The sequence below is a fragment of the Salminus brasiliensis genome, chromosome 6 (genome assembly GCF_030463535.1).
Source record: "Salminus brasiliensis chromosome 6, fSalBra1.hap2, whole genome shotgun sequence".
Taxonomy (NCBI): Eukaryota; Metazoa; Chordata; class Actinopteri; order Characiformes; family Bryconidae; genus Salminus; species Salminus brasiliensis.
The window spans coordinates 39,546,516-39,574,391 of NC_132883.1; the positions used below are offsets into that span (position 1 = coordinate 39,546,516).

The following is a 27,876-nucleotide window of genomic DNA, read 5'->3' on the forward strand; positions in this document are numbered from 1 at the left end:
TAATTTCACACTGTAACCAAAGATTAGTAAAAAAAAAAAAAAAAAAAAAAAAGGCATTTTATGTGTGTTTGTATACATACATCTGTTTTTACCATGAATCGGTTCTTTGGAATAAACCAGTGAATCAAAGTTCAAGTGAATCAAACTTTTTCGTAAGATTATGTTTTTCCACTTTAAATAAAACCTAGAAAACTAGAAATTTTAAAAACATCATAATTAAATATTTGCATATTATATTGTAACTAGAGATGGGTAAAGACAATGTAAAAAAAAATAGTGCTGCATTTTAATAGTTGTATCTGTGTTTATCACAAATCGGTTCAACTCAGTCAAACCGAGTCCAAGTAAACAGGCTGAGCCTTAGACCTGCCCCGAAAGGGCGTGGTTTGTCAAACTGCCCCGCCCCAAGGGAAGGTGGGGCTACTCAAACAGCAGTTTGACAATATGCCTGACATACTCCAAATACCACATTAATTCTGCAAGGTCCTGTTTATTACTGTACATATACAGCTATTCAAGTCAAACGCGTTGATGAGAAATGGACACCAAGTCTTATTTTAAAAAGATTTATTCAGAAATGCTACCATATATGCAGCCTTTTCTGGAAAGAAACGCTGAATGAATCGTAAATGAAAGAATGAAATGAAATGAATGAAAGATGAATCAAAGTTCAGACAGAAACAAAATAACAGACAAATCATTTTTATGGCAGGTCCAAAATCCTGGTCACCATCGGTTCTGGGCTTTCTCCTCCTTTAGAAAACAAAGGAATTCAAACACGCAGGGTTAAACTCAGTCCTGTTTCTCAAACGTGTGCAAACAAAGAAAGTGACATGGCTGCTAGATTCCATGCACTCCATTTGCCCAAATGAGCCATGCTGTATAATGTCAACTCATATACATTGTATCTCTGAAATGTTACTCTGAAACATTACAGAATATCCTTAACTTTGAATGGATTTCAATGTAAAATATTTTATTCCAGGTCATTTCTCTATTACATTTCTATTAGTCCATTCATCATTGTGATCCAATGTAAGAAGAACAGTCAGATGCAAATTATAACATGTGTAAAAACACGCAGACAATTGATCTTCACTTTTAATATTGAGAGATGTAGGTAATTTAACAAAGACATATAGAAATTATGATTTTTTATTTATCTGTAAAATGTAATTAATAGAAACACAATTTTCTTAAGAGGAAAAAAAAGTTAGCACAACCCCACACCCCCACAGGACTAAAGTTTGCCAGGTCCAGGATGTCCGATGGACAGATGAGACCAGATGACAACCACATACCAAGCAGGTGGAAATGTCATGGTTTGGGGGCGGCCTCATAAAAAAATCACCAGGAATTCTTCAGCTTTATTAGTTTAGGTATATAACCTCCATCTCTTAATAATGTCCAAAATGAAGCTCAAATGTCCATATCTTTAAATAGGGAGGACAAAAAGACATGGGGTGTCCAGATTTCTTCACATGACTGTATTTTATGCTGCTAAATCTTTCATTTCAAAACCCAGTGAGTGTTTAAGCTTAACATTTTTAATTCTTTACCTTTATAGCTTCGCCCAGCTCAACTAATACTTCTTCATAGTGACTCTCCAGGCCTTTGAGATGCTGTGGTTTAATAACGTGTTTCTGTAGACCAGGACTTCCAGCATTCCTCAACATTTTCTGAAATCTTTTTTCCTACACACACACACACACACACACACACACACACACACACACACACACACACACACACACACAAAGGCCTTTTGTGATATCAAAAGCAATGCTCTTATCTCAGTAATAAACAATGAGGTGAACAAATGGTGACTTTTGGTTTGTGAGCAATTCGGTCAGTCCGAGTCTCACCTGCACTGCTAAGAGAAATGTGAAGGCCACTCCAGCTTTCCCCGCCCTTGCTGTTCGTCCCACCCTGAGAAAACAATTCAAAATATCAGTCATACACTCACATACAGATCACAAGTCACAGCATACTTTAAGACCCAATACTAATGCAAGGGAGCAATCGGAGTCAGTTCAGGCATCTTGGAATCTTGAGAATGTCAGACTGGGTTAATAATAAGCTCCCAGGAACCTAAATCTGAAGTTCCTTTAATTGAGAAGGAAAGTTAGTATCTGGCTCCTCGGGGGCCCCAGTATAAAGTTAAATTATACATTTCTTCCTAAAGTCTTCCTAAGAAAGGTCTGCCATATTGCTCTCCCCTCAATGCAGAATGAGCGGCCCTAAAAGTGGTCAGGTTTTATGTCTGGGCATAGCCCTGACCAATCACACGGCTAACATGGCTCAGCCCACTCTTTAAGTCTGAGCTAAAGCCATACCTGGCGAGCTAAAGCTTGGGGAGGGCAGACGGCAGACGCATGGGACGACAGCAGGCTTGAGCTTGTGTCTATGTACGGGCTGGTAACAGATATCGAAACCTCAGTAAACCCTAAATGTCTGTGAAATCAAAAGTAAAAAAAAGTGAAAAAAAAAAAAAAAAAAAAAAAAGCTAAAAGCCTCTAATTTCATGTCTTATGGCTGTGTGCGTTGCCATGGTAACGTCATTTACATTTTTTGTTCACAACTGATGGAGGGTAATCAGTCAGGCATGTATATTAGAAAATCTATTCTATCTAATCTGAAAGGTCTGAAAAAGCATCTTGGCAAAAGTGTTTTCTATTTAAACTTTACTTAACAACCAAGTTTTATAAATTATATTTTAAAAAATCAATATTTCAAAATGTGTTCCCAGGGGTTCCAAGTGAGCACACAAACTTTCACTTAAGCACAGTTTCTCTACGCGTTTTCCAACCCAGACTTTGATCACGCTCATCTCTACAGTCCTGGTTCCTGCTACCCGGCAACAAATTGAATATTTGTCACAGAAGGTAAACAAGCCAGTGGACGTACCTGTGGATGTACGTTCTGATGTACTGTGGCGCATCGTAATTAATGACACATTTAACTCCCTTTATGTCAATCCCTCTGGCAGCAGCATCAGTGCTGATCAACCTAGCAGAGACACAGAGTATTTACATCAATTATATATAAAAGACAACCAGTAAAACTGAAGGTCCTAGACGGTCAGCAGAATGGTGCTGTTCTCCTACCATGACAATTCCACTGTTGAAGGGCTCAGTAATTAGACCAGGGAACCAATCAGGTGGCTTAAAACAGAGTAAATATTAGACATGTCTCCAGACATGTCTCCTCAGGGATAAAATGTTCACACAGGACGGCAGTAAAATTACCAAAGGAGGAGAGAGTTTACTACCCAAATGTTTGCGTCACATTGTCATAGAGTCCAGATGGTCTTCCTACCGTTTAGGGTGAGGTCCAACAACTTTTTTCAATTTGTGATTTGCAAAGTTGTTTAACACATGTTCATGTTTGTGGACAGTCATTAAATTAATGAATACAGCTACTTTTAATTCCTGTACAGACGTATTGCCAATAGAATAGATAAACCTATTGGCAACATGCCTAATGCCAGGCGTGAACTAGAGGGGTAAAAAGCCTTGAGTATAAAAAAAAGCATTGAGCTGTGGAGCAGTGGAACTGTGTTCTCTGGAATGATGGTTGGTGCCCCATTCAATACTTTTTGGGATGAGTTGGAGAGTTGGGGATGAGATGGGGTGGTGATCATCCAATTACATAACTTCACATACTCTTGTTGCTGAATGCAATCAAATCCTCACAGCAATGCTCCAAAATCTAGTAGTTCTTCCCTGGACAGTAGAGACAGTTACTCCAACAAAAGCAGGATAAACTCTTTGATTTTGTCAAAAAGAAACAATGAATGAGTAGGTGTCCCAATACCTTTGTACATATAGCATAATTCTGCCTGTCAGAGGAGAAGGGAAAGGAGGGGGGCACACAAACATTGCTGATCTGAGATAGGACTAAAATCACTGAGGAGCCCCTGTGAAAGAGGACAATACCCCAGGACCCCATGTAAGTTTAATCCCGTCTGAACAGGGCTTTAGACCCCTCGCTGAGACTCATCCAGATGCTGGTGAAAGTAGGACAGCTAGGATGTGAACATCTGTCTCCACTGTAGAGATGAAAGTGCAGAGCATACGTACAATGCAATCTTTCCTTGTTCAAAGCTCTTCAAGGTTTTCTGCCTCTCATTCGGGCTGAGTCTGGAGGAAAACTCGGCCACTTCCACTCCTCCATAGAACTTCACCAGCAAGAAGAGCCTAATAGGAAGGAAAGGGGGAGGTGGAGGGGGGGAAGAAGGGGGAGAGAGAGGGGGGATGTTTCATTTTGTTTCTTGTAAACATTCAAGGACTGAAAACTGTACCAGTACCTCCAGACCTGGCTCTCCACTACCCTGCTGCCTGCTGCCCTGCTCTGGGGCCTCGCATTTACTGATATATTAATTATTTATTTATTTATTAATTATTATTATATGTATTATTTAAATTATTTAATATATATGTATGTTATGTAATATTTAATATTCATACTTTTTAATTTTAAATATTTCTTCAATATTTTATATATATTTATATATATTTAATTATTTAATAACATTTGAATAGAATTTCAAAATGAACGTAATACATTTTTAACATTTCTAATGGTTAACTAATATAAGGGATAACCTCAGCCATAACACAAGCATGGTATAAACAGATATCAATGATTTGCTGCTCACATCACCTCAAGTAAGTATTTATTTTTTCCAAAACTGCAAATTAAAAACCTAATTATCAATTTTATTATGATTTGAAATATCAAAAGTCTTTATAAGTCTTCGCTGTGTATGATGTTGCTTTTCTTGACATCTAAACATACTCGAACCTGGCAATGCAAAATGTACATTGAATATAATGGATTAAATGCAATTTTTAATTGACATTTTAAAGTAATTAATAAAGCAAAACAAACGTAATATCATAGATATTTTCATGTAAATACATAATGGTTTCACAGCCGAAGTGTTATGTATACTAGGTGGTTACAGTAGTATTCCAGGTAGTTGCTATGGTGTTGCTAGGTGGTAACTAAGGTTTTCCAGATAATTCGTATGGTGTTGCTAGGTGGTTGATCTGGTGTTGCTAAGTGATTTCTAGGTGGTCGCTATGGTAGCCCAGGTGGTTGCTACAGCAAAGTAAGCAACTAAGCAACTATATTGTCTTCCGATTTATCTTCTTCTCCTTCTGGATTTTTTTGCTGCGCATCTCGTTTGATATTTGTCGGAGATAAGGACAGTTCAACTCCAGATTGTTCAGCCAGATTTTTTGATGTGTGTTGTATACTTGATACCATAATTAACTGTAATTATACAAAAGTAATTACTGAAAAGGTGCAGAAGTCAATATTAATTAATTCCACAATGAATAATAAGTGTAACTGCTTTTACCTGTGTGCGGCTTCTCTCGAGTTTGTGAAGCACAAGACAGGCCTGTACTTCAGTCGGAGCAGGAAGTGGAGGATGAGGAGAGGCTTCTTACTCATAGTGCTGCTGACATAGTACTCCTGCAGTGAGCAGAACAGCATGTAAGATAGGCCTTAGTGGTAAACATAATAACAGTAGTTATTTTTTTTTATAATATTTTTTTATAATATATTTTTATATTTTTTTTTTGTCTCGATGCAATAGATACTGATGTGCACCTTTTGCTCACTAAGCAACTAGACAGAAGAAGTCTAGCCCTTCACTAGTATCAGCCATAGATGCTCTACCTACATGTATATGGAGCACCTGATACTCGTACACCACCGCTTGTTACGCACACATGGACACGCAGCAGTGCACAAACCCATAGCGCGGCCAGTTAGCAGCTATGCAAACTTTAATATCATCAATAAACAGTTACATTATTCTAGAGACGAGGAGCTCTACCGCTTCAGCAAGCCAAGGCTCTTAAAGGGAATGGTGAGCGACATGCTGATTGGTTAATTGCACGTAACGCCTGAAACACACCCATGATTAATTAGGAGACTTTGCCTTTTGCGCGTTTTGAGCCGTGCAAGGCTTACTTGCCCCAACATTACGATAGCAAAGACACTCTGACACACCTTAAATCAAGCTGTACGATGCGCAGTTGATGGCTGACCTAAGATTGCTAAAATAGGGCCCATAGTGTTTTTGTGAAGGACAGATGTTTGTTTGACACTGACCGTGAGGCCTTCGGGGAAGTCAAATTTCTCCTCGGCGTGTGTGCCATTTTGTGTGGAGGTGTGCATGGAGCTGAAGAGGCGTGGCTGGTGAAGCCCCAGCTGCTGAAGCTTCTCTGGGTTCTGGGTCAGAGTAGCTGAAAAGAGAAGCTTCTGCAGTGGCATCTGAGGGACAGACAGACTGAGAGACACACAAAACTTTAAAGGGAAAAGCAGTTTAGCAAAAGCACAACTCTATTATTTATTAACTATGAGGCAAATACAGCAGATACATGCAATATGTCAAAAAGGTTGTAGACATTCTTTGAAAGAAGTATTGCCAAAAGAATAAGGACATCAGCATCAGGCCCCTGCAACTTATCCATATCGTCTATAATATTTCTAAGTTCAGCCATGTAACTACTCTGCTGTGTTCTCTTCACTGGCTGCCTGTAGCTGCTTCCCGCATCAGATTGAAAACCCTGATGCTGGCCTACAAAGCCAAGACTGGACCTGCGCCTCCGTACTCAATGGCAATGGTCAAAAGCCGATCTGCACCACAAGCCGGCTTGACCCGCCATACCTTAAAATCCACGAAAGACACGTGTCCAGGCTTTTTTCTGTTCTGGCACCAAATTGGTGGAACGAACTTTCCCTGGGTGCCCGAACAGCAGAGTCACTTGCTGTCATTAAACGCAGACTGAAGACCATCCTCTTCCGAGAGTACTTGGGCAAAGTGTAGAGTATTATGGTCTCCATGCTGACTTGTGTTTAGTAGTGTCTAGGCTTAGAGGCATCTGTTTTAGCTTAGATGATTTTTTTGTCTATTCAAACTAGCTAAGCTTATTCTTGAGTTAACAGTGAAGCACTTTTGTAAGTCGCTCTGGAGAAGAGCGTCTGCTAAATGCCGTAAATGCACCATGAATGCTGAGGGATGCGAAAGTGCTATTCCTTCACTCCCCCAGCTTTTACTTCCTGCTGGTCTAGGAGATCGAACTAGCAAACTTCTGGTCCCAAGCCTGCTTTTTCAACCTCAGTCATGGCTTCCTCCATGATGCTATTACAATTGCTATCACCATCAAATCCACAAAATAAGGTCATACCTCGCCACTGTTACGGGGCCTGGCTCCACTCTCCTGAAAATTGACGTGTCTGAGCCACTCCCACTTTTATAGACTCCTTTAATAACCTGACTGAGCCAAGCCTGGTGCATGCTGTCAATCATTCGGTCTGCCTCGTCAATGATCTGAAAAGCAAGAACACAGAGTTGAGGGGTGTGATTGGCACATCCCTAACAGACTGCACTTATTAGGCAGTCTTCGTCTAAGGAGAATGAGACAAAGGCCAGAAGTGCTGTGTACACCATCCTGCATGTCTCAAAAGAGCTGGACAGATCCTCACCAGGAAGCGGAGATGCTTGAGAGTAAAGCTGTCATTTTTGTTAATGTGGTCCACCAGGCGACCAGGCGTGGCCACGACGATGTCTGCCAGACTGCGACACCTGCCGCCTCTGGAGGGAGAGACGAGCATAGCAAAACACAGTGGAAATTAAACAGGTATAAATATAAACATGCACTCTTCTTATGTTAGGATTACACAAACACACTAGCATTGCCAACTAACCACATAGGGTACCACAGCAATCACCTGGCAATCCACCTGAGCAGTCACTTAAGACACCAAAGTCACTTGGGATACCAAAGCAACTGCCTAGCAACACCCCATCAACAACCTGAAAGTGCGAACCACCTAAGCTGCACACAACCATTCTGCATTTCCTTCAGAAACCTCTCTAGTTATTATTATAGCATTAGTCCTACCCTACATGTCCAAATGTTTGTGGACATCCCTTCTCATAAACGTATTCTGCTACTTTAAGTTGCACCCGTTGCTGATACAGATACGTAAACACACGCCCACACACACAGCTTGCCAAGCCCCTGTAGAGAAGTACTGCCAAAAGAAATAGACTCTCTGGAGAAGATAAACATCAACCTATTTACCCCATGCTGCCTAGTGCCAGGTGTAGGCTAGAGAGGTGTAGCAGCGATGAGCTGTGGAGCAGTGGAACTGAGTTCTCTGGAATGATGACGGTGCTCCATTTTATATATATATATATATATATATATATATATATATATATATATATATATATATATATATATATATATAGCCTTGATTAGAAGAAACCATGAATGAGCAGGTGTCCCAATACTTTTGCCTGTGTAGTGCATCATCAGGTATGTTCCTGGAAGCATTGGTGCATTAGCTGTACTGTACAGGGATGATATAATAATAATAATAATAATAATAATACAACCATATAAATAGTACCAGCACCTTTTCATTTGGTAATTTTGTGATGCGCCCTGAACAAACACAGTTATGCAAATAAGAGAACTGTGTTGCCGACACAGGCCCAGACAAGTTGTACAAATACACAAAGCATCAATCTGAAGCTGCGAATCCAATTGTATCAATTTTCTGAATGATTATTATAACTTATTAAAACTTATACGATAACTTCAACTGGGGCGAATACATTAAAGCAAGCCCTAGAAGTTCACCTGGTTTCTGAAAGGGTTGCCTGTTCCGCAGCCAAGGATTTCTGCCCTGCTGCCATGACCACCTTCAGATCAGTTCCTTCAGCGTAGGAGCAGAAGACCTTGTAAACCTACAGGGGAGAATCATACATACAGTGTACACAACATGGTGGAACAAGGCCCAGAATACTTAGAATACAACGATGGCACGGGTAGAATATAGCGAGGAAGCAAATAATGAAGGGAAACCTGCTCTGCAAGTTCTTTGGTAGGTAACACGGCCAGGGCGCGAACTTCACACACCACCCGAGTCAACAGCGCCTATGATAATGATTATAATAGAGAGGAAAGAGTAGGGAGTAATGAACTCATGAAAAGGGGAGTGTTGCGAACATGGTCATGGTAACAGTAGACTACTAGCTAAATTATGCTACATACATATACACAATTTTATGCATTATTAGGTTTTGGTTTCACATGGCATTCATTGTTCAGAAGGTGCCAATATTGTGGAATATAGACAGGGGGCAAACACTTGGCATGGAATATCCCAACTTAGAAAGCCTAAGTGAGAGCACAGGGTTAGCCATACTTCAGCTCCTCTGAAGTAGAGAGGCCTAAGGGCTTTGTTCAAGAACCAAAAGGAGGCAGCTAATGGGGGACCAGGGTTATTTATTTATTTATTTATTTATTTATTTAAATATACATTTTCTCATACCCCCCCCCCTCATTTTCTCCCCAATTTGGACTGCCAAATACCCCCAATCGCACGTGATGCCCCCGACCCTCAGGCATTGCACAGTCAAGGCGCCGATGCAACACTGCTGGACAACCAACGCGCCTGGAGGGCAGCACCGCATACCCGGCTCCAACGCACCAGCCTGCAGACGCCGGAGAGCCGAGGCCAGCAACGCAGCCGAACGACATGGCCAGAGAGCGGCACCTACCCGCCCTGGAGAGAGCAAGGCCAATTGTGCTCTCTCTGAGCCGGCTCGGCTGCCGATGGCTATCAGCATGCGGTCAATAACCCTGCCCAGTCATTATGGATTCCTGACTCTGAAAGCAGGAGGATTCATTACCCATGCCATTCTCCTCTGATGAGGGGGCCACGCTCCCACCTCTACTTTCACGGCCTACCCGTGTTCTCTGAGGGACTGAAGCAAGAGAACTTCAAGTGCAATATATTATAATAGCAAACACTGCTGAGGACCATTGAAAACCATTGAAAACCATTGAAAAATGGACTTTGAACTCCATTCTTTCATTCATTCATTCAGTAGAGCAGCCGGTCTGACTAGGACTATAAAAAGAGCAGTATCTAAGGCCTGTAAATGCTATTCCAGCCACCCCTGACTATACTACACTGGTCCTGAATCTCAAGTATCTCACCTGTATGACAGGTATAACGAACGCCAGCGTCTTTCCACTTCCCGTAGGAGCAGAAACGCAGATGTCTCTGGGCCTGTAGCCACCCTGACCGATCAGCAGCCCTGAATTCACAGTCTCCAAGATGGCAGGAATCACCTCAGCCTGAACTGTGATATGAAGCGGAGAGAGGAAACACCATGAGCATCCACAGAGATATCTACAGAGAGATTAACATAGCTTCACTCAACTAGCTTTTCTTTAGCTTTCTCTCAGACCTGGGAAGAGGCTCTGGATCCCCTTGGCCTTCAGCTTCTTCTGTAGCATGGGACAGATGCCTGCTACGTCACTCAGAGGCACCAGATGACTCTTAATATCTTTCTCAATCACATCCGGCTCTGCCAGCCACTTCGGCAGGACCCTCTGAACCTAGAACACCACATTGCAGCAATTAAACATCAGCCAACAGTCAACAGGATATATTTCCATTAGGCTGTGAAATCGAGTTATTAAGGTCTTATTTGTTTGGGGTTTTTTTTATGAATACCTTTTGAACTCTCTTCTTCAGAAATCCACCCAGGATGTGGAAGCTGGTGTCAGAGGAGATCTTTTCTGGTTCTGCATTTGAGGGGTCAGGGTGGCCATGGGTAGCTTCCTGGGTTTCCTGGGTTCCATTGGTTTCCACACCGTTACTTTTAGTCTCTTCCGCTGCTTCAGTAGGTTCTTCAGATGGATGATCTTTAGAAATACACCAACAGAAGAAGGGTTCATTCATTAAGGGCGTAATCCACAGCTGGTTGGGGAGATACAGTGATCAACAACACTGCCTTTTCTGTGGCAAACTAGGGTTTGACTCCCTAGCTGGGCAAGCCCACCACACTACACCAATAAGACACCTTGGGAAAGTCCCCTAATGCTCCAATGTCCTCTACACTGTGTCAAAATCTCAGGATGAAAGGACCAATAGAGATGCTCCAAATTGACTTGAAATTACAATTGTTTTTACTTTGACTTCTACTGAAAGTTAGGAAAGGTTTTTCCTTCAACTGTAAATTTGCCATCTTGGAAACCTTGGAGAGAAGGTTTTTGCATCTACACAATTTAAATGTAAATGTCAAATCTGATGACTTGAAACTCAAAAAAGACCTGCCAAATAAAAAAAAGACCTGCCAAATAAAAAAATAACCTGCCAAATAAAAAAATAACCTGCCAAATAAAAAAACAACCTGCCAATCAAAAAAAAAACCTGCCAAATAAAGAAAAGACCTGCCAAATAAAAAAAACAACCTGCCAAATAAAAAAAAAGACCTGCCAATCAAAAAAAAAAGACCTGCCAATCAAAAAAAAAAGACCTGCCAATCAAAAAAAGACCTGCTAAGTCCTGGCCTACCTCCCCATCAGCTAGGAACCTCAAAAACACTTGACCCACAGTGAAAGAAACCTGGAGAGACGTCTGTCTCCAGACTGTTTTCCAAGAATTGAGACTTACTTGCTACCTACAGGGACTTGTTCCCGCCTCAAAAACACACACACACACACACACACACACACACACACACACACACACACACACACACACACACACACACACGGCATGGTAAAATTACTTGTATCTTGTTCCTCCTCCTTGGTAACGGTCTTCTTTTTGTCTTTTTTCTTCTTCTTCTTTGGTGGAGCATCAGTTGTGGCTTCCTCAGCGGGCTCTAAAGGAGCAGGTGTTTCATCAGCGTTGTCCACCTGCTCAATTCTTTCTTCCTCCTCCTCCTCCTCCTCTTCCTCTTCCTCTTTATTCTTCTTCTTCTTTTTCTTCCTGTGCTGTTTCTTCTCTTGCTCTTGCTCTTCAGGTTTTCTTTTCTTCTTTCCTAAGCTGCTCTGAGTGGTCTCAGTGTCCCCGACAGGGAGCTCCTCTTTAGTTGTGAGAGACTGCCGTTCTCTTGCCTTTGCTTGTTTCTGGAGCTTGGCCAGCAGGGATTTGGATCGCGACTCATTGGTCGATTCGCTCTCCTCCTCGTCTCCCAGATACCTGACAAAGACAGAATCCACCGTTGTGACCGGGAACGCTCAAGGATCAATGTTCAAGAGCAATGTTTGTGGGTACAATATACACAAGGGAGGTGATGTATGTTTTTAGTGATATTTTACCATCATTTAATATTTTTTTACATCACGCAAATAGGATTGTGCACTGAGAAGCTCTACAGTGCAAAATATTAGGTGAGGCTCTAATAAATGGTCCAAATCCTTGGCTCCTAGAGAAAGTCTACCTTCCTGCAGACTTCCAAATTTCCAACCCTAATCAATTCCACTTGGCCATCTAATCACTGCCAGCAGAAGTTCCTGCTTAGCTGGCTAAGATGAATTAGAGATGGGTTGGAAACCTGCAAGAAAATAGATCTCCAGGAGGTGGTAGGGCTGGTAGGGGTCCTTGGGGGTCCTGATCCTGGAGCAACCCTGCATGTTGTAACACCAAGTTCAGGGAGAAGTGCTCCAGGACCACGACTGAAAACATCCCTCAGGAACATCCCTGCTTGGAGATTCTTCAGAGCTACAGAACTTGTACATTTAGCAGTCGGCTGCCATCAGAGGGGTTTAAAGGCACGTACCGGTTTATGGTGAACAGAGCCATCGCAGAAAGCCACGTCCACTGCCAGTGTGGACCAGACTGGAGTTTAGACTGGAGCAGCAGCGCAGTTCGTGTTGATATAAGGCTGCAGATTTACAGATCGTGTGGGCAGAAGTTGTGAGCCATGTGAGCGCTGTGTTGTTGACAGTCGCGTAGTGATGACATCAGCGTTGAGAAGTAGGCGTTAGACCACTGGGCGGCGCTGTTGAGTCGATCGCCGCATCCCTGACGCGCCGCTGGTGGGTTTCCTTGAGACAGTAGTGGCTTATTTATCACATATTTGCACATATTTGCTAAACATTGGTATTAAAAATATTTTTATTTTAATAATATAAATATTAAGCTTTTAAAGAAATAAGAATTCCATGAATTTGTTAAAAAACATTAATGTAAATAATCTTAAACCAAAATAATACAAAACAAATAGCTACAGAAAAATAGCATGAAAATAGCATTATTATTATAACTGCATATTGTGTCCAAAAGTGCATGCTACCATATTAAATAATATAAATAGTATAAAAAATACACCATCGTCAGATGTAAATTAATTTGTATAGTATATGGTATAGGCCAAATTATCATTACGTCACTATAACAACATTACTCACTTACATATTTACATATATAAATAAATACGTATGTATATACCAATGACTGTTTTCTGAGTTATGTTTAATTAATAATAATAATACAACATATACTTTCTGATGGGGGCTCTAATACTATTGGATCTGTAATTAATAATAATAATAATAATAATAATAGTAGTAGTAGTAGTAATAACAATAATAATACATTAGTATAACAATAATAAAGATTAATTACACAGTCAGTGCATATAATAATAATAATAATAATAATAATAATAATAATAATACATTGCATATGTCCTGATGGAAGACACTGATATAATTGGATTTGTACAAATCATAAGATATTTATATAAAAAATGCTGATATATATATATATATCAGCTTATATATAGCTTGTGCCTCTAAATATTGACATTTTTATAATATAGATGCTTCTCATGTCAGTTTTTTTTTATATTGGTGAACCTGGTTCCTTCCTTTCCCTCAGTGGGTTCAGCTCAGGGAAACTGGAAAACAGGAAAATGGGCAAACATGTAATCCTAATCTGTCCAGTTCTGAAGTACAGTTGGCATTACAGCCCCAAAAACAGCATGATTTCATAAATGTTTATTTTTTTATTTAATAATTTATTTGTTTGTTTGTTTGCTCCCAGGCTCCCCCTACAGCTGCGGAGTGTAATTCAGCTTTACACCACTGCTCAAAATACAAATCACTGTTGGACAGCTGTGGACAGCTGTACACATGCATTTTTGGACAAGTGGATGTGAAAGAAGCAAGTGGACTGAGGCAGTAAAGTAATATTACTAAAGAGATTGTAGAGAGGAGAATCACCACTTGGGTGATTGGGAATGTCTTTCGGGTTTGGGGATGTCTACCGAGCCCAGAAATGAATGGGTTAATATGGAGCGCTATGGAAAATCATAGTTAGTTATTTACTACAGAACATTCATACAGTGTCACTCATATTTACCCCCTATAAAATAAGCTGCTGGGCTGCTGTGGAATGAGGCACCACAGACCGGTGTGATTGCAGTTAATCAATTAGTGTGATTTTGGAGGCTAGGGAAACTGAGAATGGTGTAAAAAATAAATAAAATAAAATAAATAAATAAATAAATAAATAAATAAATAAATAAATAAATTAAATTAAATTAAATTAAATTAAAATAAATAAATAAATAAATAAATAAATAAAATAAAATAAAATAAAATAAAATAAAATAAAATAAATAAATAAATAAATAAATAAAATAAAATAAAATAAAATACAATAAAATAAAATAAAATAAAATAAAATAAATAAATTAAAAAATAAATAAATAAAATAAAATAAAATAAAATAAAATAAAATAAATAAAATAAAATAAAATAAAATAAAATAAAATAAAATAAAATAAATAAATAAATAAATAATAAAAAAAGACAGGCGCAGGTGTAGTGCTCGGTCTTGGCCAAACAGGGGCGCAGAAGGGCGCAAACTTTGACAGAAACTTTTATCCCTGCTCGTCCTTGGAGCGCAGAATGTCAGGGGGACTTTTTACCCACGACCAGCCCACAAACCTGGCCGGACTAATCGCCTGAAGTCATGCTGTGCGTCCTGGCGAGAGCGGCGGTGAGTCCACGTTAGCGTTACTGTCCCTGGGGCTCAAACCTGATGACCAGCATGAGCGCACGGTTTTTACTGCCTGCTGCTCCACCCTGACCTCGGCTTGGTCTGTTCTGGGGCAGCAGGGCTCGGGGAAATGCGTGTGGATCTTTAAAGCTCGGTATTTCTGTATTCTGTGTCATATTGAAGCTGTTTAGAGACAATGCTAGTGCTTTTATTGCAGAGACGCTCGGTGGGAATGCGGCCAGCTAGCTCGCCTGGTTGCTCGACTCGGTGCGTAATGATGGAAAAACGCAGCGCACGGGGTGCGATTATGTGTTTATCTGGATATTTCGGGAAGGGAACGGACAGTGTGGAGCTGTAGAATGACCTTTCTAAAGTGAGCTGAGGCAGACTTGACTAGAGCATGACAGGAGGTTCAGTCCCAGGCTGTGGTCTCACATTACGAGCAGAGAGGCGTGAGACTCAAAACAAAACCTGGAGCTGCCAGTTCTCAGCTGCTGAGTGCTGGGACAGCTCAGGCCTGTGGGGGTTTACACACTGAGGGTGAGTAAAACCACCAAGAAATCCCATATCGTGGAAAAACAATGGAAAAGTTCCTTTTGATAGGTTATAAATACTGTACACATGACTCTGCCATTCACTAACCAGTCTGTATATATGGGAACTAAGCTGTGAAGATTTACTGCCTATGTAAGGCCACAAACCCACAAACCCACAAACCTGGGATATGGTGCATTTTGTCTACATGACAAGGCGATAAATATTGTATATCGTAAAAAATGTCTTTAAATATCGTATATATATATATATTTTTTCCATATCGCCCAGCTCTTGCTGAAAAATGTCTTTAAATATCGTATATATATTTTTTTCCATATCGCCCAGCTCTAGCTGAAAAATGTCTTTAAATATCATATATTTTTTTCCCCATATCGCCCAGCTCTAGCTGAAAAATGTCTTTAAATATCGTATATATATTTTTTTCCATATCGCCCAGCTCTTGCTGAAAAATGTCTTTAAATATCGTATATATATATTTTTCCATATCGCCCAGCTCTAGCTGAAAAATGTCTTTAAATATCGTATATATATTTTTTCTATATCGCCCAGCTCTAGCTGAAAAATGTCTTTATATATCGTATATATTTTTTTTTCCATATCGCCCAGCTCTAGCTGAAAAATTTCTTTAAATATCGTATATATTTTTTTTCCATATCGCCCAGCTCTAGCTGAAAAATGTCTTTAAATATCGTATATATATATTTTTTTTTCCATATCGCCCAGCTCTAGCTGAAAAATTTCTTTAAATATCGTATATATTTTTTTTCCATATCGCCCAGCTCTAGCTGAAAAATGTCTTTAAATATCATATATTTTTTTTCCCCATATCGCCCAGCTCTAGCTGAAAAATGTCTTTAAATATTGTATATATATATTTTTTGTTTTCCATATCGCCCAGCTCCAGCTGAAAAATGTCTTTAAATATTGTATATATATATATTTTTTTTCCATATCGCCCAGCTCTAGCTGAAAAATGTCTTTAAATATCGTATATATATTTTTTCCATATCGCCCAGCTCTAGCTGAAAAATGTCTTTAAATATCGTATATATATTTTTTCCATATCGCCCAGCTCTAGCTGAAAAATGTCTTTAAATATCGTATATATATTTTTTCTATATCGCCCAGCTCTAGCTGAAAAATGTATTTAAATATCGTATATTTCTTTTTCCGTATTTCGTATTTATCACCTTGTCATGTAGACAAAATGCACCAGCAGCGAAAAAAAAAAAACGGCTATTCAAATAATCTCCCAGTACCGTGATTTTTACTCAAAATATGCTGCACTCCATTGAATTAAATAAGACCGATTACACTCGTTTTGTAATGAAACATGCAGATAAAAGCCTACTGTGTACCATGATAAAAACATTGATCACGATAGATAAAATATTGTCATATTGCCCAGCTCTACTGTGAACCTGTAATGTGAAGTCAAATAAAGTGTATGGCACAGATTATCTCGGCGCAGTGACACCTGTCAAGTGATGGGATATGCATATTAGCTAACATGTTGGAAGCAGGACAAATTAGCAGGTGTAAGGATCCGAGCCACAATTTGACAAGAACCAAATCATGATGGCTAGATGACATCAGGCATGTTGTGTGGGGTGATCCAAGTATGCAGTGGTCAGTACCTACCAAAAGCAGTCCAAGAAAGGAACCGTCATGGGTGTGCCCAAGGCTCATTGATGCCAGAGACCATAGGACACCTACAGATGTCTTGTGGGATCCATGCCTCATGCGGTCAGAGCTGTTCTGGCGGCACAAGGGGGACGTACACCATTTTAGGCTGTTGTTGTTTTTTTTACGTTATGGGTGATTATATGGTTATATTAGCCCATTCAGCCTACAGACGTTTAGCTCCGCCCATTCATGCACATGTAATAATGATATATGTAATATATAAGTAATATATGCACAATGAATGTCTCTATATTACTGTTCCCAGTCCAGGGCAGGAGTGGGGGTGCCCTCTCGCCTAGTGAGGCCTGTGGTGTCGCTTCAGCTGCGCTATCGCTCCATTGCTCATCAAGATGGTCTGCCCAAGCTACCCGTCCCGCCACTTAAACAGACGTGCGAGCGCTACCTGGCCATGATGGAGCCACTGGTCACTGAGGAAGAGATGGAGCACACCCGCAAGCTCATGGCTGAGTTCCTTCGGAGCGGCGGGGTGGGAGAGAGACTGCAGAGGGGGCTGGAGCGGAGAGCCCGCAAAACTGAGAACTGGGTTTGTATTGGCACACACACACACACACACACACACACACACACACACACACACACACACACACACACACATTTCTGTTATCCTCACTTCTTTAACAATTGTGCCAATCTGCTGTTGCCTGATGCAGCTCTCTGAGTGGTGGATGCAGTCGGCCTATCTGGACTCCCGTATGCCAGTCGCTGTGTTCTCCAGCCCTGGGGTGGTCTTACCCCCCATGCACTTCCAAGACCGCCAGGGACAGATGAGGTACACCCTTTGATAATGGACTTCTCTACAGGGACTAGACAAGCTTTTATTACAGTAGAATAGAACAGAATTACACTGATAAAAACAGTATAACAGAATTAAATAGAGGTGAGTGTATAAAAATAGAGTAAAGTTTGATTCTATTTAGAGTAAAATAGAATCAAAAAGGTGAGAATAGAGTAGAATAGAGTATAATAAATGATAGTAGATTATGGTAGTGTGAAAAACAATAGAGAAGAATATAGTATATTAGAGCATAGTAGATTATAGAATAGAATTAAATAGAAGTGAATGATAAAATGGAGTAGAATGGGGTGTAATAAATTACAGTAGATTAAGGTAGAATAGAATAGTGCAGGAATTAAATAGAGGAGAGTGTGAAAACAAATAGAGTAGAATAGAGTGTAATAGACTATAGTAGATTATGGTAGAGTAGAATAGAGGGTAATAAATTATAGTAGATTGTGGTAGAATAGAATTAGAGCAGAGTGTGAAACAAATAGTAAAATAGAGTATAGTAGATTATGGTAGAGTTAAATAGAGGTGAGAATAGAGTAGAATAGAGTTATAGTTGATTATAGTAGAGTAGAACAGAATATAATTAAATAGAGGAGAGTGATAAAATAGAGTAGAATAGAGTATCATGGATTATGGTAGAGTAAAATAGAATTAAATAGAGGTGAGAATAGAGTAGAGTACTAAATTATAGTTGATTATAGTAGAGTGGAGTAGAATATAATTGAATAGAGGAAATTGATCAAATAGAGTGTAATAGAGTATCATAGATTATGGTAGAGTAAAATAGAATTAAATAGAGGTGAGAATAGAGTAGATTAGAGTACTAAATTATAGTTGATTATAGTAGAGTGGAGCAGAATATAATTAAATAGAGGAGAGAGAGAGTAGAATAGAGTATCATAGCTTATTGTAAAGTAGAATATAATAGAATTACATAGGAGAGGAGAGTGTGATAATATAACAGCACTTATTTTCATACCTCCAATCTCTAACACATTAAAACAGTAGAAATCATATTTCTATTGTTTTCTGCTGTACTGCTGGAGGGGAGATGTTCTGTTGTACTCTGATACTGAGATTGGGGAGCGCATGTCGCAGGCTGACCTTTACACAGACTTCTCCTTTACCTATTACTATTTTAAGATCAGTTTGCAGCGCATAGCGGCTTTTGCAGAATGATCCATGGCTAAAATCTGTGTCAATCTCAAAAAGTGCTGTAAACGTCTGTTTCACCCATGTTTCCCCGTTCAGACTCTTGTTCATGTACATTGTCCCTTGGGGTTGTTTTGTTTACACACAGGAAACTGTGTGTACAGCCAAGAGCGGCCATAACAGGGGGCCAAGCATTTTAACCCTCTGGGTGCTTCTGCTTTTCCCTTCATGGTGATCAACATACAGGACATTAGTATGATTCACTGTCCTCTTTATGATTATTTAAAAAGAACAAAAGTATTGGGACACCTGCTTATTCATTGACAGTTGTTTTATTACAGAAGGCTTTTTACCACTTTGAGAGCATTGCTGTGAGGATTTGATTGAATTTAGTGACAAGAGCGTTAGTGAGGTTAGGATGTTGTATGATCACCATCCCACCTCATTCCCCAACTCCCCAACTCATCCCAAAAGTATTGGATGGAGCACCATCCATCATTCCAGAGAACACAGTTTAGTATTAGGGGTCTTTATACCCCTCTAGCCCACATCTGGGATTAGGCAGCATGGTGCCAACAGGTTCATGTTTATCCGCTCCAGAGAGTCCTATTCTATTGGCAGTACTTCTCTACAGGGACTAGACAAAACGTTGTTTGGACAGACCCAAATGACTGCTTCTTCCATTTGTACAGGTTTGCTGCCAAACTGATTGCTGGGGTTTTGGACTTCAAACGAATGATTGACAAGTGAGTCCTTAGTATTTGTGAATCTTAAAAGTCTGACCGTGTTTACTGCTGACTGCCCATTTTTACCTGACCTGTGTTGCAGTGAAACACTGCCTGTTGAGTACCTTGGAGGGAAGCCTTTGTGTATGGACCAGTATTACCAGGTGCTGTCATCCTGTCGACTACCAGGGCCCAAGAAAGACAGTGTGGTGAACTACGGCATTGGAAAGACGTCTCCAACACACATTACCATAGTTCACAACTTTCAGGTGAGTAACATCAGCAGCTAGTAAAAAGTGGTGCACTGAAAGCCAACTATGTTATTATTGATCATATTAAATACATCGGTATTCATAGGGGTTGGAACCAATAACCTGATGATATTTTTTCAAATAATAAAAAGCCAGTTTTGCTGATAGCAGTAGGCAAATTCATAGGTTTGAGGTAATATGCTTGAGCCTATGAAGTTGCCTACTGCTAACAGCAAAACTAGCTTTTTATTATTTGAAAAAATATCATCAGGATATTGGGTCCAACCCCTCTGAATACCGATGAGCTCTGCCACGACTTTTCAAATTTGCTCCAGATGATAGACAGGACCAACGCTTAAACGGGCCCTAGAATGTAAACGTGTATTTACTTGGTATAGTTGAATAATAAGAGTTTGGTACATGGAAGTGACAAATCATGAACCATGAACACCGTTCGTATTCCAACCCCCCCCCCCCCCAAACAGGGGAGCGCAGCAGGGGGAGGGGCTTAAAAAAACCTTGCCTAAAAGATAAATCCCTGCCAACCAACTGCAATCTCCTCAGCTAGCTAACCTGAACACCACGCCTAAAAGAGAGTAACAGTATCTGGCAAACGGCTTATGCTGCAGGCTATCATCAAGTTATAGCTTTTTCCTATTCTGTACCCTCTCTTTTTCTCTACAAGTTTTTTGTGCTGGATGTGTACAACAGCGATGGCTCTCCACTGACGGTGGATCAGATCTATGTGCAGTTGGAGAAGATCTGGAACTCTTCCTTACAGACCAATAAAGAGCCCATCGGCATCCTCACCTCCAACCACCGGAACACTTGGGGCAAGGCCTACAACAATCTCATCAAAGGTGATGTACTACAATCCTACAGTACCTGGATTATTGTTATGACTGTAGCTTGACAACTGCCACAGTTAAACAGTTGTGCTACTAGGGAACCTAATAAATAAAATAAAGAGTGTAAATACATCATTTTATCAGCCAATATTGTTGGCTATAAGAATATTCAGTCTCTTCAAATCAGTATCAGGATTGGTTTATGCCAAGACTGTAAGAGAAGGGGAGGACTTTGGGCTGGAGTTCGGTGGCTTCTGCTTTGTGGATAGGAAGCCAGTCCCCCTCTGATATGTGGAGCCAGTAATGATAGATGACAGGGTTAAAACGGACGTGACGGGGTGGTGGAGGATTACGCGAACCACGGTAGAGATGGGATTTACAGGTTGTAAGATTAGGGAGGAGGTGCTTCAGGTATGTTCCCCCTCTCAGAATTGAGTTATTTCATAACTCCACTATGTTAACAATAAGACTACCTGAAGAACTAATAACAATGTCTGTGTGTCTGTGTGTATCATAGACAAGACGAATAAGGAGTCAGTCCGGATGATCCAGAAGAGTATCTTCTTAGTGTGTCTGGACGCCCCCATGCCACGAGTGTCAGACGACATTTACTACAGTAAAGTAGCAGCGCAGATGCTGCATGGTGGAGGGAGTCGCTGGAACAGTGGAAACCGCTGGTTTGATAAAACACTACAGGTCAGTGCAAGAACCCACAATACACACACAAAAGAACGGGCCACAGGGCAGATGTTTGGCAGTATGACATATGACGCTAAATGTGTATCCCAACTTTTATTTTTCCTGAGATTAGGAAATGGGAAAGCAGTAGTATCCCAGTTTACTAAGGCTATAAAAATGGATTTAATATTGTTTTGGTAAAAAAAATAAAATAATGAAAAGTATGTCATCCACAGCGTATTTAGAAAAGCATGTAGTCACATCTGTTACATCTATCTCAACAATGATTGCTTTGTTATTTGACCACCCTTACACAGTGCCAAGTGTATAGGCTAAAGCATCTAAATGCAGAGCGTTTTTTGAGTTAACTCAACTTAGTTTAGTCAGAAGGTCTCCTGAGCAGCAGTTAGACCGTAGGGCCACTATAGAGCTGTGAAATTACATTACACAAAAAAGCACAGCACATTGCCCTTCCAGTCTTTCTTGGACCTGGAAATGTAGATGGCTTCACTGCTCTAGAGTGGCCCTACAGTCTAACTGCCTGCTTGTCATGAGTTTGAATCCTGTTAAAACCACAGCCCTCCATGATCAGGGGTCAGGAGAACAGGGAAGCAGGCCTCCCCCCAGTTGATTGGGGGGGGTTCTAACCTGCAGGGGAGGGGGAGGAGCTACAGACTCAACATTTAGTTCAGCGTTCAGTTGCCCATCCCATCTCACTTAGCCATTTTCTATCGGCGTGGTCTGAGAACTGCTCTCTGTTTTTATGTTGTTGTCTTTGACTCTTTTCCACCTGCAGTTTATAGTGGGGGAGGACGGCTCGTGCGGTCTGACCTATGAACACGCCCCGGCTGAGGGACCTCCTGTTGTGTACCTAGTGGACCACGTGGTGGAGTACATGTGAGAATCTGCTAATTTGTCATTTGTGTGTGTGTGTGTGTGTGTGTGTGTGTATGGTTTTGAAACATGTCCATGTGGTCAGTTTAAGTGTTTGTGTGTACTGTAATAACAGTAGAAGAGAGGTGGTGTGGGCTGTCTGCTTCACTGCAGCCTGCAGAACAGTATTTACTACTGCAACAACAGATAGGAATTAGGAACACTACAGCTCACTCCTGCTCTACACTGTTAAACGTATAAGATCCTTGAGGAACCGTTGGAGGTTCTTCAATTTGAAACTGGAGGATCCTCTTAAGGTGCTTTGAGGAACCTTTAGTAAAAGCTTTTTAGAAGAAGACGGAAACGGAAGAACCTCCAAATGTTCTATCAATCAATGATCTCATACTTTTAACAGCCTACAGTATATACAGTGTGTTTACCACAATTACACTCCTAGAAATAAAGGGTGCTTTGCTTTTTTTGAGTGATGTCATTAAAGAACCACTTTTGGTTCCATGAAGAACCCTGATTAAAGATGTGTGCATGTAAGGAACCATTTAAAGGTTTAAAGAACAATTTAAATATTCTTCACACTCACTATTGCAAAGGGTTCTTTGAGATATGCCTTAGGAGAACCACTTTTGGTTCTATAAAGAACCATGTTTATAGTAGAGATGTGTAAGGAACCATTTAAAGGTTTAAAGAACAATTTAAATATTCTTCACACTCACTATTACAAAGGATTTTTTGAGTGATGTCTTAAAAGAACCACTTTTGGTTCCATAAAGAACCATGTTTATAATAGAGATATGTGAGCATGAAGAACCATTTAAAGGTCCAATGATCCTTCACCTTTAATTGATTTAAAGGTTCTTTACACTGTATATGACAAAGCAATCTTCTCTCTTTGCCAGAGAAGATGCCATAGAAGAACTTTTTTGAAGAACACTTTTGGTTCCATTAAAAAACATTTGGAATAGAGATGTGTGAGTGTGAAGAACCTTTGAAAGGTCTAAAGAACCATCACAGAGGTGGCTTTAATTCACAAGCCCTTAACATCTTCTCATCAGGAACAAGACAGAGATGGTGCGAGCTCCTATGATTCCACTTCCCATGCCTCTGAAACTTCGCTTCAACATAACTCCGGAAATCAAGAAGGACATTGAGAAAGCCAAACAGAACATGAACATGTGAGCACTTTTAATATACACTGATCAGCCATAACATTAAAACCACTTGCCTAGTATTGAGTAAGTCCTCCTCATGCCTCCGAGAAAGCTCTGACCCATCGAGGCATGGCTTTAACAAGACCTCGGAAGGTGTCCTGTGGTCTTTGGCACCAAGACCTTAGCAGCAGATCTTTTAAGAACCTGCATATTGTGAGGTGGGACCTCCATGTATCGCTTCAGAGAGCTATGGGTGCTCATGACCCTGTTGCTGGTTCACTGGTTATTCTTTCTTGGAGCATGTTTGGTAGGTACTAATTCTCTGCATTATTCAATATGTAATTAAAATGTAGTTAATTATATTACAATTATATTACAATTTAATAGCAAACCCAAGAGAATAGTGCTCGCCTGTTTAATATCTACCAAACCTAGAACGCTAGCGAGGCAATGTGGGGCAGATTTGAATTTGAAACTGCCCTTTGTTGCATTTATTTCCCAATAAATGATTGATGTGTTGTAACTCGAGTCCTCTTGCTCTGCAGAATGGTTCATGATCTGGATGTTCGGGTGCTGAACTTCTCACACTACGGGAAGAAACACCTCAAGTCTTGTAAAACGAGTCCAGATGGCTTCATCCAAATGGCTCTGCAGCTGGCTTACTACAGGTATGTTAGGACACAGGGCACCATCTGTCGACAGTTGTAACAGTGGTGCATTTGGAAATATCAGCTAGATGGTTCATGAGCATTGGCAGCAGGTAGCATCAGGAGGGCCAGTTCTTGCATGTCAAGATGGGTAGGTTTTAACCTCCATGCATTCCAAGTTGCATACTTTCACTCCCTTATCAAGCATACAGAAGCCATAATTGCATTACATTTTTCACTTACCCCAGATAGGTGGTCTATCAGCCAAAACATGTTAGCTACAGCTACCAGGCTAATGTAGCTAACACACACTAGAAGTCAATGTTCCCTTAAATACATGCCCACACACTGCTTTCTATTTCTCAAAAGTAGCAGAGAGTTTGTGTTAAAAGTAATGTAACTTGAACTTTTATTGAATACCACATTTGTGTTTATATGTAAAATATTAACATTTTTATTATGTTGTTGTGTTCACAGTGTTTTGGCATATTTTCGTAATTGTTTTACATTAAAATGAACAGAAAAATGTTTTTTGGACTTGAATACATAATGTATATTATGCCACACTGTAGTTAACTGTGTAAATTTCATCCACATACTTCGCTGCTGTCATGCAAAAAACCTTTATCTCCATTTTTGACATAATTAGTATCTGGCAGGTGTTCTTTCTATTGTGCCAAAAATTCACAACAAGGACCAATAGAATACTCCAAAGTGACTATAAATCTCCTCCTGTAAAGTTGCTAATTTGGAGATATGAGGGTTTTGTGTAACAGCAGCGAATGGACACACCCAGTCACGTACAGTTCAGGACTGTTTCCTTGCTAATGTGTTTGGTTCTTTTCTTAGGATTTACAATATGTGCTGCCCTACATATGAGAGCGCGTCTCTTCGCATGTTCAAACTGGGCAGAACCGAGGCCATCCGCACAACGTCCACTGAGTCGCTCAGATTCGTACAAGCTATGGATGACAAGGACAAACAGGTCAGGCAAAGTTATGTGCAGCAGATTAAATGTGATGGTCCTGACCAGCCTGACATCTTAAGTTGCTTAGGTTGCTTAAAGAATCTGCACACGACACTGTGCACTTTTTTATTGGTGCCACAATTTTTTTTGCAGCGCACCGAGAAACTGGCACTGCTGGACAAGGCCATCAAAGGCCACAGATTGTACACACACATGGTAGGAGTCTAGCTCGTATTTCCTATTTAGATATAGCACATAATGGCCACAGTAAGACATGACTGAATGTGCAAAGAAATGACAACCTTCTCTTTCTGTTCTTACATTTGCTCCATGTTCAGGCCATCCATGGGCAGGCTATAGACAGGCACCTGCTGGGGCTAAAGATGCAAGGCATTGAGGACCTTACTTCTCTCCCTGACATCTTCATGGACACATCCTATGCTGTGGCCATGCATTTCAACCTCTTCACCAGCATGGTACGTGCTTTCTTACACTATGTGAGAGGTCCCAGGTAAGCAGAAATGATATGAATGAGATTTTTGGCCACACTATTCTTTTAATAGCAGGAATACTGGAAGAAGTAATATAGACAAGCTAGCAGTATGACAAAGATGTCATCTTTCATGCATTCTTTGGGCAGAGATATACTTGCTGGTTGGCCGTGCGCTTATTTACACAAGGACGTGCTACACCTGTTCCCGGAGGCTTCCACTGGAGACCAGAGACCCTCAGATTTGTTTTCATAATTTGCATACGTGTATCGTTAAATTTCTGAGGACGTGCGCAACCAACACATCAAACCAAGTATATCTCTAGCCTTAGCTGTATTTCTTTTTTACCGAAGGTTTAATATAACACAATGTCATTTTACAAGAAACTCAAGGTGGTGCTATGATGCCTTTGCCAGGTTGGATCAAAGACAGACTGTGTTATGTGCATCGGGCCCATGGTACCAGACGGTTATGGGGTCTGCTACAACCCAATGGACGACCACATCAATTTCGCCGTGACGGCCTTCAACAGCTGTGAGGAAACCAACGCCACCAAGCTGGCCCGGTTCCTTGAGGATGCACTGCTCGACATGAAGGCTCTTCTGGAGCAGGCACCCAAACCCGGCGAGTGAGAGTTTGTACTGGAGGAAGGTACAGGCTGACAAGACCTGGGTAAAAGCCTGGCAGGTTGGGGGAGCAGATACTTGCTGCCTGACAGTGATATTTACTGCTCCCGCATGGAGTCATCTGGCACAATGTGAACGCACAAGAACTGACAGTTCTCGCTCCCTTATTGCTCAGAGCAAGTCACCATTACTGAAATGTTTGTCCCACAACAGGTTCAGTAAGTTGGTGGACAAATCACAAACAGAACATTTGAGATGGTCTATCTGTACGGTTTTTGTTAGTTGTGCTGTTACTTAATGTTACTGTTTACCGATTTGTGTCTGAAGGGTTGCTGTAGACCTATACTAAAGCTACGTTCACACAGCAGGGAAATCCAATTTTTTAGGCTGTTCTGATCTTTTTAAACTGACCTATGTCTGACATTCGTCTGATATTTATCTGAAAGCTCCCAAACTGATGCACATTCACTAAAATCTATTTTCCCTTCTTCTCAGGGTACATTTATGACAAGTGTCGAGTTGGATTGATGTAAAAGTTGCATTAATCTGACCGTTCAGACTGTGGCCCAAATCAGAACTGGAAATTTCCAAGTGTTTTTTGCCGTTTATACAGGTAACACATCATGTCGCGTCATATATGACGAAAAAGATCACATATAGCTTTTACAGCATGGTCTTACGCTATATGGACAAAAGTATTGGGACACCTGCTCATCCATTGTTTCCTTTCAAAATCAAGAGTATTAAAACATTTTCTCAGAGTAAGTAATGTCTCTAATGTCCAGGGAAAAAGGCTTTCTACTAGATTTTGGAGCACTGCTGTGAGGATTTGATTGCATTTAGCAGCAAGAGCATTAGTAAGGTCAGGATTTTGGACCTCATCCCCAACTCCCCAGCTCAGCCCAAAAGTATTGAATGCAGCACCATCATTCCAGAAAACACAGTTCCACTGCTCCACAGCTCAATGCTGGGGGGCTTTATACCTCTCCAGCCCAAGCATTAGAGATGGTGCGAAAGGTTCATGCTTATCTGCTTCAGAGAGTCCTAGTCTTTTGGCAGTACGTCTCTTACAGGCACTTGACTTCACACTGCCACATAGGGAACACATCATGTGTCATATATGATGAAAAAGATCAGATTTGGGCCACTTTTACCTACTGTGTGAATGTAGCCTTAGTCTTTTGATCCAATATCATGTGTTTCTCTGCTCAGATCGAGTTTTTAGCACTTAGTACTTCTTAAAAGGACTGCTGTATATCTATACTTACATATTTATTCAGATAAATCTACATCTGACACTGTGCACATAAGCTGTAAGGCCTACAAACTTGTTTTCACAAGAGGTTACCAACAGAAACGTCTAGTTTTCTTGTGACCGAAAAGAAAACGTACAATGAAATCAGGTTTCTTACATTTTTTGTTTTTGTATTTTAAAAACTGACAATCACAAACCATTTTAAAGGAATATAGTACTTCATCAAAAATGCTAACGTTGCTAACACTGAATGAACATTACTGTGGGTCCACAATATAATCTTTGCATGGTTGTCTTCACA

General features: G+C 40.5%; 2 protein-coding genes across 2 annotated transcripts; one reads left to right on the plus strand and one right to left on the minus strand.

The window, feature by feature from the left end:
- Nucleotides 1-552: 552 nt before the first annotated feature.
- On the minus strand, nucleotides 553-12,774 carry ddx51 (DEAD (Asp-Glu-Ala-Asp) box polypeptide 51). Its single transcript, XM_072682385.1, has 16 exons — nucleotides 12,617-12,774; nucleotides 11,621-12,036; nucleotides 10,561-10,751; nucleotides 10,292-10,442; nucleotides 10,038-10,183; nucleotides 8,898-8,969; nucleotides 8,673-8,779; nucleotides 7,507-7,615; nucleotides 7,209-7,351; nucleotides 6,130-6,307; nucleotides 5,369-5,484; nucleotides 4,083-4,199; nucleotides 2,908-3,009; nucleotides 1,866-1,929; nucleotides 1,560-1,694; nucleotides 553-753 (listed from the first exon to the last, which is right to left on the minus strand). The coding sequence occupies exons 1-16, from the start codon at nucleotides 12,637-12,639 to the stop codon at nucleotides 727-729; spliced, it is 2,097 nt and encodes a 698-aa protein (XP_072538486.1). The 5' UTR covers nucleotides 12,640-12,774; the 3' UTR covers nucleotides 553-726.
- A 1,977-nt stretch (nucleotides 12,775-14,751) lies between these two features.
- On the plus strand, nucleotides 14,752-27,876 carry LOC140557683 (carnitine O-acetyltransferase). The gene is made up of 14 exons (XM_072682366.1): nucleotides 14,752-14,844; nucleotides 17,354-17,632; nucleotides 17,760-17,878; nucleotides 19,741-19,794; nucleotides 19,877-20,042; nucleotides 20,710-20,884; nucleotides 21,390-21,568; nucleotides 22,347-22,447; nucleotides 23,494-23,613; nucleotides 24,135-24,257; nucleotides 25,086-25,221; nucleotides 25,357-25,419; nucleotides 25,542-25,679; nucleotides 26,111-27,876. The coding sequence occupies exons 1-14, from the start codon at nucleotides 14,818-14,820 to the stop codon at nucleotides 26,324-26,326; spliced, it is 1,896 nt and encodes a 631-aa protein (XP_072538467.1). The 5' UTR covers nucleotides 14,752-14,817; the 3' UTR covers nucleotides 26,327-27,876.

Coding starts and splice junctions, on each gene's coding strand:
- ddx51 (XM_072682385.1), bottom strand. CDS start 12,639: ATGGCTCTGTTCACCATAAACCG. Junction 4,200..5,368: donor TCGAGAGAAGCCGCACACAG/GTAAAAGCAGTT, acceptor CCTTCCTATTAG/GCTCTTCTTGCTGGTGAAGT. Junction 1,930..2,907: donor ATCAGAACGTACATCCACAG/GTACGTCCACTG, acceptor TTGTTTTCTCAG/GGTGGGACGAACAGCAAGGG.
- LOC140557683 (XM_072682366.1), top strand. CDS start 14,818: ATGCTGTGCGTCCTGGCGAGAGCGGCG. Junction 17,879..19,740: donor GACCGCCAGGGACAGATGAG/GTACACCCTTTG, acceptor CCATTTGTACAG/GTTTGCTGCCAAACTGATTG. Junction 25,680..26,110: donor TCAACCTCTTCACCAGCATG/GTACGTGCTTTC, acceptor TGCCTTTGCCAG/GTTGGATCAAAGACAGACTG.